General features: G+C 37.4%; 1 protein-coding gene across 1 annotated transcript; it reads right to left on the bottom strand.

Moving 5' to 3' along the window:
• Window positions 1-3,334: 3,334 nt before the first annotated feature.
• LOC123558156 (eEF1A lysine and N-terminal methyltransferase-like) lies at window positions 3,335-13,826 on the bottom strand. The gene is made up of 5 exons (XM_053542815.1): window positions 13,692-13,826; window positions 13,194-13,309; window positions 8,930-9,158; window positions 4,189-4,397; window positions 3,335-3,491 (listed from the first exon to the last, which is right to left on the bottom strand). Exons 2-5 carry the CDS (start codon window positions 13,283-13,285, stop codon window positions 3,350-3,352), a joined length of 672 nt encoding a protein of 223 aa, XP_053398790.1. The 5' UTR covers window positions 13,286-13,309; window positions 13,692-13,826; the 3' UTR covers window positions 3,335-3,349.
• Window positions 13,827-14,688: the final 862 nt, after the last annotated feature.

Raw genomic sequence — 14,688 nt, 5'->3', positions numbered from 1 at the left:
GATGTAATAAAATAACCAGAACATAGTCCACTTTCATTGTGAAATTTCGATTTTGGGGTAATAAAACGTTTATCGAAGCCACAAAAGTCCCAAGAAGCCAACGGCAAGCCAAACAGCCACCCCTACCCCCCTTTACGAGGGCGGTATTTTGGCCCCTTTTTCGGACCTTTTATTGTACAATTCTGGTCAACGTTTCACTTTGTTGCATCATTTTTCACTCTGGCATTCTGACATAATCATTCCATTCCGTCATGAATACACCTCAAAGGATGCATTTGTGTTATTTGTGGCATTTTTCTGACATGCTGGAGACAAAGTATTGGCTTTAAAATCACCGCAACTCGCTGCGAAATAAGGCGCATATTTGCTCTCCCCGCGACAATAAACAAAAAAACCACCCTACTCTTCTACTTCCGGTTTCATTCCAAATCTGCAAAAAAAACTTCCATGTGGGTTTATGAACAGAAAACCGTCCAGAATGTATTCTAAGTAGCGAAAAAAGTGTGATTAAATCACTCGTTTCGACAAAAACAAACAAAAATCTACACGAATTTACGCAGAAAATGGGAAATTAGGATCTATTTATTATGGACTTTCTTCGCCGTACTTTCGACACGATTACTGACTCTTATTTTCCCCTTATTATCCATTCCAAAACATATTCCAGCATACTGACCTTAATTTATTCCAGCCACATCGCATCAAATTCCATTCCAATTAATGTTCCACCCACAATTCAATATTCACATCCACCAGTTTCATCTCTAGTCCAAGAAAGATGTAATACCAAACATATTGCCAAGTTGCATTGTGAAATGCGCGAGATTTTTTGGGTAAATAAAAACCGTTTATAGAAGCCCCCCCTACCATTTACAGACAGGGCTGTATTTTTGACTTTTTTCGCGGATTCGTTCGTAACCTTTTTATTGTACTTCTGGTCAAAGTTTCACTTTTTTGCATCATTTTTCACTCGGCTTCTGAATATTCATTCATTCCGTCACATGAAAAGACCCAGAAGATGCATTTTGTGCATTTTTCTGACATGCTGGATACAAAGGTATTGGCTTTAAATCACAGAGCACAGAAATCGCTGCTGAAATAGGCGCATATTTGCTCTCCCCTCCGCGCAATAAAACACACACAGCAAAAAACCTACTTTTCCGGTTTCGATCTCTGCAACCTTTGTCATGTGGGTTGTATGAACATGAAACCGTCTCAGAATGTATTCTAGTAGACGAAAAAGTGTGATTAAAGCCTACTCGTTTCCTAACCGAATTTGCGCAAAATGGAAAATTAGGATCTATTTATTATGACTTTCTTCGTAATTTTCGACCGAATTACTGACCTTTATCCAATTTTCCAACCATTTCAATCTCATTCCAAAAAGATGGTATCAAACCAACCTATTGCCAAGTTTTTCATTGTGAAAATATTTTCGAGATTTTTGGGGTTAAAATAAAAACGTTTAATTAGAAGCCAGCCACCCAAAAGCCACCCACAAACACCACCACAGAAAGCCAGCTCAGCCAACCCCCTACCCCCATTTAACAGGGCTGTAGTTTTACCTTTTTCGGACCTTTAATTATTGTACATTCTGGTCAAATTTCCACTTTTTTTTGCATTCATTTTTCACTGGGCATTCCTGAAATATCATTCATTCCGTCCGTCATGAAAAGACCCAGAGGATGCATTTTGTGCATTTTTTCGACATGCTGAATACAAAGTATTGGCTTTAAAAAATCATTTAAAAATGCACAGACAGAAAATCGCTGCTGAATAGGGGCGCATAGTTGCTCTCCTTCCGCGCAATAAACACCTACTACTAAACACACCTACTACTCCTTTCCTCCGTTTCGATCGCAAAACCTGTCATGTGGGGTTATGATGAACCTAAAACCCTCGCAGAATGGTATTTCTAGTACGAAAAAGTGTGATTAAAGCACTCGTTCTAGACGAATTTGCGCAGAAAATGGGAAAATTAGGATCTATTTGTTATGGACTTCTTAAGCACATTTTCGACCGAATCACTGAGCTTATTCCACCAATTTCATCTCTATTTCCAAGAAAGATGTAATACCATCTATATATATATATTAAAAACACTGTTTTAAGTCTAAAACGAAAAAAAAATATTTTTTTGGATTTTTTTTTCCTGTACGCTGTGGAACAACCAAAATGTCCGGTTCAGTACCAATGCAAGCTACCCTGCTGCCATTTACACATCGGACATTTAGAAAACAGTAAACAACCCTATTCTACCTAGTATACAACCTTAAATAAATTACATTTAAATTATAAGACGCCAACAACGGAATAGGTTTTCTACTTTCGTTTTGAAACAAAATGACTGATCGTCACTGCTATTTTGCAAGTGTCTAGACAATTTGGCTTGTTTGAATCTAAATGTAAGTTATTTAAGGCTGTTTTCTAGGCAGAACAAGATTGTTTACTATTTTATAGTAGGTCAGTAGGTCAAGGTCACAGTCAAGTGACCCCCTAATCGCTTGGGGTCATCAGGTATTATAGTTAAACAGTCTAGGAAATATGATCTGATAATTTTTGAAGTACTTATTCCTATATAACTCATATAACAAGTGACCCACAGGGCAGGGCCTCTTTTCACCCCAGGGGCATAATTTCAACAATCCTTTTAGAGATCCACTAGGCAATGCTACATACCAAATATCAAAAGCCTAGGCCTTGCAGTTTCAGGCAAGAAGATTTTTAAAGTTTTTTTCTATACAAGTCTATGTAAAACTCAAGACCCCCGGGGCAGGGCCTCTTTTCAACCTAGGGTTATAATTTGAACAATTTTGGTAGAGGACAAGGCAATGCTACATACCAAATATCAAAAGCAACGGTTATGTGGTTTTAGACAAGAAGACATTTAAAGATTTTCCCTATATAAGTCTATGTAAAATTTGTGACCCCCGGGGCAGGGGGCATAATTTGAAAAATTTTGTTAGAGGACCATTAGATGATGTCACATGCCAAATATCAAAGCTTTATGCCTTGCGGTTTTGGACAAGATTATTTTTTAAGTTTTTTCTTTTGGTTGCCATGGTAACCAGAGATTTACATTGAATTCAATTTTTTGAACAATTTTTAAAGGGGGGCACCCAAGGATCATTCCTGTGAAGTTTGGTGCAATTCTACCTAGTGGTTTTCAAGAAGATTTTTTTAGAAAATGTTGACGGACGCATGACGGACAACGGACATTGAGCGGTCACAAAAGCTCACCATAAGCCTTTGGCTCAGGTGAGCTTAAAAAAATCTATTAAAATTTGCAAACTTGAGAAAGGCACATAATTTTGCCACACTGTATGACTTATGAAGCTGTTTAACTGAATCAAGGAAATTGTGTTACCTGTGGTAATTTTGGATTTTTCTTGAACTTGGTAAAGATCATTGCAAACACTGGCATGTGAAACTCCCTGTCTGAGTTTCCCGATTCTTCTGTATGTATACGATGTATTCTCACTGCCCAGCCCCTGCAGTTATATGTAATACAGTAGTCAATGGAAGCTTTGTTGCACAACGTTTTCAGTAACAGCTTGAATTAAGCTAATTTCATTAACAGTTTTAAATTACATGTAGTGACCATTTTTAAAAAAAGATTTCTCTATGGTAAGTCCACTAACTGGCATAGGAGAGGAAATAGTCTCAAATTTCATTTGCTTATTACAGTAACCAAGGGGAAATTTCAGTTAGATACACCAGACCAGTGTTCCTGACTTTCAGTATCTACTTGTTCTCCACAAACAACTGGCAGCTTCCCAACATAAACCAGAAGTTAAGGATGAATGAACTTAGATAAACTGATTCAGTCAATAATCATGGACAACATGCCTAGCTACAGAAGCAAACCTAGAACCAAACTACTCTTACTACTGAGATAACTAAGCAGGACAAAAATAGTGAACCACTGACATTCTTTAACCCTTACCCTGCTGAATTTCTATAACGAACTTGTTCATCTTTCAATTTGGACAGTACCATTAACTGTTAAAAGGGGCCCTTACCAACGATAGGCTGATCATGATTTACACTGGTTGCAAAGGCAGTATAAAGTGTGTTAAGCTTGAATGATATGGGTTAATTAAGAACAATTAGTCAGTTCAAAGAATACTAAGCTTGAACATAACTATGTATACACTCCTTCATACAGAAATGATAAAAAGTGCTTACTTTTCTGAAAAAAAGTGGATAACTTTATCAAGGATATGTTCTTGTAGCAGAGATATACAAATGTATCGTCCCATCAGCTTCAGTACCCTGTCTATCCCGTTAAACATCTGTTCTACATCACTGACCACTTTCTCTGAGCTATCCACCATTAATGCATCAAGAGTACCTTTATCTAGTGCTACAGTAAACTCTCCATCAGAAAACTCCATCTGAAATTCAGAAGTAACTGCTAGTACACCTCCTTCTTCAACCTAAGACACTTTGAAATCATACTTCATGGCCATGAAAACATCATGGTTTCAGCCCAAACATTTTTTTATGGCCCCATGAAATTTCAAGGTTTCAAAATGATGATTAGATAAAAGATTTTAATGTAATTTTTCTGTTTCTTGGAACTTTATTTTGCAAATCAACACAATGACAGTGTAGAACAACTAATCTTTAATAAACCAACTGGCTGACCTCAACATGCAATAAGAATTAAACAATGATAGTGATAAAACCAACAGCAGTGAAGGACATGTGGTTCAACTTTGATAACCAAAACTTCAAAATTAATGAAGGGTGGAGAGACACTGGTCATTATAAGGTCATTGTAGCACCCCTACTCACCAATCAATGACAAAATCTAGAGTATTCAAGAAAAGTGAACTGAAACAACAAGAGGACCATGATGGTCCTGAATCGCTCACCTCTTCCCACATGATCCAGTTTTGAGTATGATGTCGTTTTTTCTATTATATGACATAGTGACCTAGTTTTTGAGCTCATGTGACCCAGTTCTGAACTTGACCTAGATATTATCAAGATAAAAATTCTGACCAATTTTCATGAAGATCCATTGAAAAATATGGTCTCTAGAGAGGTCACAAGGTTTTTCTATTATTTGACCTATTGACCTAGTTTTTAAGGCACGTGACCCAGTTTCAAACTTGACCTAGATATCATCAAGGTGAACATTCTGACCAATTTTCATGAAGATCCATCCAAGGATGGCCTCTAGAGAGGTCACAAGGTTTTTCTATTTCAAGACCTACTGACCTAGTTTTTGATCGCAGTTGACCCAGTTTCAAACTTGACCTAGATATCATCAAGATAAACATTCAGACCAACTTTCATACAGATCCCATGAAAAATATGGCCTCTAGAGAGGTCACAACGTTTTTTCATTATTTGACCTACTGACCTACTTTTTGATGGCACGTGACCCACTTTCGAACTTGACCTAGGTATCATCAAGATGAACATTCTGACCAATTTTTATGGAGATCCATTCACAAGTATGGCCTCTAGAGAGGTCACAAGGTTTTTTTATTTTTAGACCTACTGACCTAGTTTTTGACCGGACATGACCCTGTTTCGAACTTGACCTAGATATCATCAAGATGAACATTCAGACCAACTTTCATGAAGATCCATTGAAAAATATGGCCTTTAGAGAGGTCACAAGGTTTTTCTATTATTTGATCTACTGACCTAGTTTTTGATGGCATGTGACCCACTTTCAAAATTGATCTAGATATCATCAAGATGAACATTCAGACCAACTTTCATACAGATCCCATGGAAAATATGGCCTCTAGAGAGGTCACAAGGTTTTTCTATTATTTGACCTACTGACCTAGTTTTTGACGGCACGTGACCCACTTTCGAACTTGACTTAGATATCATCAAGGTGAATATTCTGACCAATTTTCATGAAGATTTCATGAAATATATGGCCTCTAGAGAGGTCACAAGGTTTTTCTATTTTTAGACCTACTGACCTAGTTTTTGACCGCACATGACCCAGTTTCAAATTTGACCTAGCTATCATCAAGATGAACATTCAGACCAACTTACATACAGATCCCATGAAAAATATGGCCTTTAGAGAGGTCACAAGGTTTTTCTATTATTTGACCTACTGACCTAATTTTTGACGCCACGTGACCCAGTTTCGAACCTGACCTAGATATCATCAAGGTGAACGTTCTGACCAATTTCCATGAAGATCTTGTGAAATATATGGCCTCTAGAAAGGTCACAAGGTTTTTCTATTTTTAGACCTACTGACCTAGTTTTTGACCGCACGTGACCCAGTTTCGAACTTGACCTAGATATCATCAAGATGAACATTCAGACCAACTTTCATACAGATCCCATGAAAAATATGGCCTCTAGAGAGGTCACAAGGTTTTTCTATTATTTGACCTACTGACCTAGTTTTTGAAGGCACGTGACCCAGTTTCGAACTTGACCTAGATATCATCAAGGTGAACGTTCTGACCAATTTTCATGAAGATCTTGTGAAATATATGACCTCTAGAGAGGTCACAAGGTTTTTCTATTTTTAGACCTACTGACCTAGTTTTTGACGGCACGTGACCCAGTTTCGAACTTGACCTAAATATCATCAAGATGAACATTCTGACCAATTTTCATAAAGATCCCACGAAAAATGTGACCTCTAGAGTGGTCACAAGCAAAAGTTTACGGACGGACGCACGAACGGACGCACGGACGACGGACGACGGACGCTGCGTGATCACAAAAGCTCACCTTGTCACTATGTGACAGGTGAGCTAAAAATGAGTTAAAAAGGACCATAATTCTGACAAAATGCAAGAGAGAATTATGATTTTTGGCCTACATACCAAACAAGTGATAACAAGAGGACCATGATGGTCCTGAATCGCTCACCTCTTCCCACATGACCCAGTTTTGAGTATGACGTCGTTTTTTCTATCATCTGACATAGTGACCTAGTTTTTGAGCTCATGTGACCCAGTTTTGAACTTGACCTAGATATTATCAAGATAAAAATGCTGACCAATTTTCATGAAGATATATTGAAAAATATGGTCTCTAGAGAGGTCACAAGGTTTTTCTATTATTTGACCTATTGACCTAGTTTTCTAAGGTACGTGACCCTGTTTCGAATTTTAGCTAGATATCATCAAGGTGAACACTCTTACTAATTTTCATGAAGATCTCATGAAAAATATGGCCTCTAGAGAGGTCACAAGGTTTTTCTATTTTTATACCTACTGGCCTAGTTTTTGACCACACGTGACCCAGTTTCGAAACTGACCTAGATATCATCAAGGTGAACATTCAGATCAATTTTCATGAAGATCCAGTGAAAGATATGGCCTCTAGAGAGGTCAAAAGATTTTTCTAATTTTAGACCTACTAACCTAGTTTTTGATCGCAGTTGACCCAGTTTCAAACTTGACCTAGATATCATCAAGATGAACATTCAGACCAACTTTCATCAGATCCCATGAAAAGTATGGCCTCTAGAGAGGTCACAAGGTTTTTCTATTATTTGACCTACTGACCTAGTTTTTCAAGGCATGTGACCCAGTTTCAAACCTGACCTAGATATCATTAAGGTGAACATTCTGACCAATTTTCATGAAGATCCATTCAAGTGTATGGCCTCTAGAGAGGTCACAAGGTTTTTCTATTTCAAGACCTACTGACCTAGTTTTTCATCGCAGTTGACCCAGTTTCTAACTTGACCTATATATCATCAAGATAAACATTCAGACCAATTTTCATACAGAAAATAACTAGGTCAGTAGGTCTAAAAAATATGGCCCCTAGAGAGGTCACAACGTTTTTTCATTATTTGACCTACTGACCTACTTTTTGATGGCACGTGACCCACTTTCAAACTTGACCTAGATATTATCAAGATGAACATCCTGACCAATTTTTATGGAGATCCATTCAAAAGTATGGTCTCTAGAGAGGTCACAAGGTTTTTCTATTTTTAGACCTACTGACCTAGATTTTGACCGCACATGACCCTGACCTAGTTTTTTATGGCACGTGACCCACTTTCGAACTTGACCTTGATATCATCAAGATGAACATTCAGACCAACTTTCATATAGATCCTATGAAAAATATGGCCTTTAGAGAGGTCACAAGGTTTTTCTATTATTTGACCTACTGACCTAGTTTTTGACGGCACGTGACCCAGTTTCGAACTTGACCTAGATATCATCAAGGTGAACGTTCTGACCAATTTTCATGAAGATCTTGTGAAATATATGGCCTCTAGAGAGGTCACAAGGTTTTTCTATTTTTAGACCTACTGACCTAGTTTTTGAAGACACGTGACCCAGTTTCAAACTTGACCTAGATATCATCAAGGTGAACATTCTGACCAACTTTCATGAAGATCTTGTGAAATATATGGCCTCTAGAGAGGTCACAAGGTTTTTCTATTTTTAGACCTACTGACCTAGTTTTTATCGGCACGTGACCCAGTTTCAAACTTGACCTAGATATCATCAAGGTGAACATTCTGACCAACTTTCATAAAGATCCCATGAAAAATGTGACCTCTAGAGTGGTCACAAGCAAAAGTTTACGGACTGACGCACGCACGCACGCACGGACGACGGACACCGCGCGATCACAAAAGCTCACCTTGTCACTTTGTGACAGGTGAGCTAAAAATCAAGTAAGAGTTATGTTTCTTGGACTACTTACTCACATAGTGAAGATCAGCAAATTTTCAAAGCTATAGCTCTTATAGTTTTTAGAAAAAATGTGGACCAAAATGAAAATCTTAACCAATGCTGGCAACGACTATCAAGTGACGACAATACTTCTAGTTGAGCTAATAAAAATGAAGATGAAGTAATGCTGCGGAGAAATTGTACATCAATGACCATTTTGATAAATTATCAAAATTAAGGAATTATGCATAAACCAAATCTGATTTATGCTATAGTGTACATACATTTAAGACATCCATTTTCAGAAACTTCATATCAGGTCTTTGATGTTCATTTTTGTCTTGCATCTGTCTGATCACAGTATCACTGATATCTACGTTTACTATCCGGTGATAGCCAACATCATACAGGTCTGCACTGAGCTGGGAGTTACCACAGCCAACTACCAGGATATTGTCCTGTGGCTTGATGTACTTGTGGAGTACTCCACACAATTCTGGGTACTCTCCATACCTGGAAACAAAAAAATCTTGTTCAGGGTTCATTTTAGACAAAAAAAAAAAGCAAATTCAGTGAATTTATATCCCCAGCCTAATATGTTTTAACTTTTGTGAATGATGGGGACTATATTTGAAAGATATAACAATTTAAGAGCAATAACTCTGCAGTTACTAAGGAAGGTTGTGAATACATCACCATCTTATAATGACCTACTGGTTGGAGTTGTAAATTCGGCCGCTTTTTGGGGTTTTTCTTAAATATTTCTTTCCTTACACAATGGATTTTTACAAAATTTCTACCATATGTGCTTTAATACAAGCAACATTGATTGTTATCATTAGAGCCATTTACAGTATTGTAAACAATACAACCGCGCTTAAAATAACAGTCAAATTTAGCCTCCACAGTTTACCTTTTAGAGGTTGTAAATATTTGGCCACTTTTTAAACATAAAGTTGGTTATTTTCAACATTGCCTTGGAAATAAATCGATGTTACAGCCAAAATCGTTCTTTTTTCAAACAAGAGGACCATGATGGTCCTGAATCGCTCACCTCTTCCCACATGATCCAGTTTTGAGTATGACGTCGTTTTTTCTATTATTTGACATAGTGACCTAGTTTTTGAGCTCATGTGACCCAGTTTTGAACTTGACCTAGATATTATCAAAATAAAAATTCTGACCAATTTTCATGAAGTTCCATTGAAAAATATGGTCTCTAGAGAGGTCACAAGGTTTTTCTATTATTTGACCTATTGACCTAGTTTTTTAAGGCACGTGACCCAGTTTAAAACTTGACCTAGATGTCATCAAGGTGAACATTCTGACCAATTTTCATGAAGATCCATTCAAGGGTATGGCCTCTAGAGAGGTCACAAGGTTTTTCTATTTCAAGACCTACTGACCTAGTTTTTGATCGCAGTTGACCCAGTTTCAAACTTGAACTAGATATCATTCAGACCAACTTTCATACAGATCCCATGAAAAATATGGCCTCTAGAGAGGTCACAACGTTTTTTCATTATTTGACCTACTGACCTACTTTTTGATGGCATGTGACCCACTTTCGAACTTGACCTAGATATCATCAAGATGAACATTCTGACCAATTTTTATGGAGATCCATTCACAAGTATGGCCTCTAGAGAGGTTACAAGGTTTTTCTATTTTTAGACCTACTGACCTAGTTTTTGACCGCACATGACCCTGTTTCGAACTTGACCTAGATATCATCAAGATGAACATTCAGACAGACTTTCATGAAGTTCCATTGAAAAATATGGCCTTTAGAGAGGTCACAAGGTTTTTCTATTATTTGACCTTCTGACCTAGTTTTTGACGGCACGTGAGCCACTTTCGAACTTGACCTAGATATCATTAAGATGAACATTCAGACCAACTTTCATACAGATCCCATGGAAAATATGGCCTCTAGAGAGGTCACAAGGTTTTTCTATTATTTGACCTACTGACCTAGTTTTTGACGGCACGTGACCCACTTTCGAACTTGACTTAGATATCATCAAGGTGAACATTCTGACAAATTTTAATGAAGATTTCATGAAATATATGGCCTCTAGAGAGGTCACAAGATTTTTCTATTTTTAGACCTACTGACCTAGTTTTTGATGGCACATAACCCAGTTTCGAACTTGACCTAGATATCATCAAGGTGAACATTCTGACCAATTTTCATGAAGATTTTTTGAAATATATGGCCTCTAGAGAGGTCACAAGGTCTTTCTATTTCTAGACCTACTGACCTAGTTTTTGACCGCACGTGACCCAGTTTCGAACTTGATCTAAATATCATCAAGGTGAACATTCTGACCAATTTTCATGAAGATCTTGTGAAATATATGGCCTCTAGAGAGGTCACAAGGTTTTTCTATTTTTAGACCTACTGACCTAGTTTTTGATGGCACGTGACCCAGTTTTGAACTTGACCTAGAATTTACCAAGATGAACATTCTGACCCATTTTCATAAAGATCCCATGAAAAATGTGACCTCTAGAGATGTCACAAGGAAAAGTTTACGCACGGAAGGACGGACGCATGGACGGCAGACGCCGCGCGATCACAAAAGCTCACCTTGTCACTTTGTGACAGGTGAGCTAAAAACTGCAATCAATTTTCAAAAGCATACCTCGTGGAAAATATTTACCAACAGAGATTTAACAAGAGTTGTCACTATTGGTGATAAATGCCCCCGAAGTAGGCCCAAGAATGCCACAGTTGTATTCGCAAAAAATCACATATCATTTTGTGACCTTGACCTAAGAGGCCTCATTCATAAGTGTGACACATCTTCTCAATATGGTTAACATTAAAATTTTGTGTCAAATTATTTTCAAATCCCTTGATAAATGGCAGAGTTATGGACCAGACAAAAAACACCTTTGACTTCTAAGTGTGACCTTGACCTTGGAGCTAGAGGTCTGGGTCTTGCACATGACACCTCACCTCATTATAGGGAACATTTATGCCAAGTAATTTCAAAATCCCTTCATCAATGGCAGAGTTATGGACCGGACAAGAAACAGACCATGTTAACCCTTGACCTCTAAGTGTGACCTTGACCTTGGAGCTAGGGGTCTGGGTCTTGCTCTTGACACGTCGTCTCATTATGGTAAACATTTATGCCTAGTTCTTTCAAAATCCCTTTATGGATGGCAGAGTTATGGACCGGACACAAAACAGACCAGGTTAACCTTTGACCTCTAAGTGTGACCTTGAACTTGGAGCTAGGGGTCCGGGTCTTGCGCATGGCACTTTGTCTCATTATGGTGAACATTTATGCCAAGTTATTTCAAAATCCCTTTATGGATGGAAGAGTTACAGCCTGGACAAGAATTTCCTGGACGCACACACGCGCAGACAGTACGATTTTAATATGCCCACCTTTGGGGGCATAAAAAGCGCCTGTCATCCTTCTCACACCGGAATGACGTTCTTTAACATAGTTTAATTTTTATGTCACTGTTTATTACACAATCTAGCATAAAACTGCTGTACTTTTTACTTTTCGGGGGTGTTTTAATAGGAGAGAAAATGTGTGGTAACAGAGAGATTCTCGTGCTCACATGCTGTTATAACACCTTTTTAATTATATGCGCGTACCGAGGCAAAGTGTAAACATATTATGGCCCCAAAACAGATAATTCAAAAGGAAATCACGTAAATGTGAAAAAAAACAACAACATAGACTTACCGTGCATTTCATGGAAATTCAAAGACGTTCATTTACCTGCTTTTTACGAGTTTTATGCTAGAATAGCGTTAGCGCATGTTCTTATCATGTTATAACATCTTCAGAATCCCTCAGGCCTCGGCATAATCGAACGCCTGATGTGATGTCATGCGACCCGCGAGACAAAATATTTGCTGTTAAGAGTACACAACTTTAGGCGAGGACAACTTTTTTTCTACTCACTTTAACTAGTCTTGTTGTTTTTTGCAGACTTTGTTGCTAACGCAAGCGCTTGTGATAACAAAGATGTGTTATCTAGCATCTGGCTCCAAAAAAAGCTTTAAAGAGGGTGGCCGAATATTTACAACATGGCCGAATTTACGACTCAAACCAGTATATTTGAATTAAGTTACATGAAGTTAAATTCCATCAATGGGTTACTTTGCCTTGTAATACTATGACATAAATGAATTTTATAACAATTCAAGGGCAATATTTCTACAGTTACAGGAGATGAATGAAAGATGTACATACATCACTGACCAATAGTGATCTATATTTTTGTTAATTTTTTTTAATTAGGAGCATTTTCAATTTCAGACTGACAGAGGGACACATGAATGCACACAACACATGCATGCACACATGAACAGCCAGACATGTGCAGATAACAGCAAATCTATATCCAAGCACCTTCGGTGGGTGATGATAAATCTAAAAGTTATTTATTTGAATAACGTGATCTTTCTTTTATTTATTTCATGAGCTAATTCGCTGTCACAATCAAATGTACACTGATTCAGTATATTTCCCCTCTTATTTAAACAGAAATTAAATGGTTAACATGAACATTTACCATTCAAAAGCTTTTGCCCCTCTCTTCTTGAAGAACTGCTCCCAGTACTCTGGCTTCACAAACTCACTGTGATCCTTCAGTAACAAATTCATTCTCTGGTCTTTAACTCGAGATACCTGTTAGAGAAACGAAATACAGTAAAAACAATTAGAGAGGCAAATATAATTATGTGTGATTTGGTGATTTTACCTAAAATACTTTTTGAATTATCAGCATTTTCAACTTCAGACCACTACTTTTGACTCTTGATAACTTTTTAACAAAATTAAATTTTCCCAAGTTACTCAGGACTTTTACACAGTTGAATCTTTCCTTTTTCTATCGAGATCATACATGTGATAAGTTCAGAATCCCAAAACTGGAGGTTTGCCTTTTTTCAGCTGGAGTTGGGGTCTCAAAACTGGAGGTTTTTTATCGACATAAATTGAGCGTGCGGACACAAAATTTAGAGACAAAATCCAACATTTTAGGCCACACAATCATGTTATCAAAATTCACCTGTGAAAAACAACTCTTTCCTCCAGCTACATGTGTGTAGCAGTCCGTGACACTTTGATTTACTGTGTAAACATGTTTGGCACACCTCGGTAATTATCAACCCAGTCATAAATACCGATTTTTTTTTTTTTTTTTTAAAGCGGGAGAATTATGGTTTTGGTCGGGAGACGGGAGGCAAGGTGAAAAAATCGGGATTTTGACCCTCCCGCGCTGCATGAAGATCACATGTATGATCGAGATATATTTCCTCGCTGTAGTTAAAAATATCAAAATTCACTGTGTTTTTATTTTAATTTTAGTAACACATGTTTTTAGCCAATGCAGCTTTTTCTGCAAAACAAGAGACTAAAATATAGTACCAGACCTTTTATGTTCAGAGTTTAATAGAAATAAGGATATGCCAACTTGCACCTGAAAGTCAAAAATCAGCAGGGCAAGTCAAAATGCTTTTTAGAGAAAGCACCAAATTCCAGGTGTTCAAAAATTCACTAAACTAAATCAAAGAATGAATATAAGCACAAAATTGAAATTAGCTGATCACACAATTTAGCAAGTGATACCGCTGATCAGGAATAATTAGTCACTTATTAAACCAAGAAGGGGAACAACAAATGAAAGATTTGGCTGAGGTGGGACAATTATTTCAAACACAGAGTTGGCTGGGGCTAAACCAGGAGTATATATAAAAGAGACTAAGAAGATAACAAATTTGAAATAATTTAATTGTCTCAGTAACAACTCTATGTTACAGTCCATAGAGTTAATACCTGGGGGTTCTAAATAATCTAAATTGACTAAAGATGTCCCATTAGCAGGATGGCAACTACAAAATATCAGATAATAATAAAGCCATCCAGATAAGTCAAATGAGTAATTTGTAGCTTGTACTGGTATATTTGTATTTGTCTTCAAGAATGTTCTTGAGTTCTGGTACTCATCATCTACATCAATTTATGTATTCTACCTTTTGAGTTTTTAAAGCTACACCTCTGGTGTT

Source organism: Mercenaria mercenaria, chromosome 5, assembly GCF_021730395.1.
Source record: "Mercenaria mercenaria strain notata chromosome 5, MADL_Memer_1, whole genome shotgun sequence".
Lineage (NCBI taxonomy): Eukaryota > Metazoa > Mollusca > Bivalvia > Venerida > Veneridae > Mercenaria > Mercenaria mercenaria.
The sequence above is the reverse complement of the archived record's forward strand: the minus strand, read 5'-3'. Positions and strand labels throughout refer to the sequence as shown.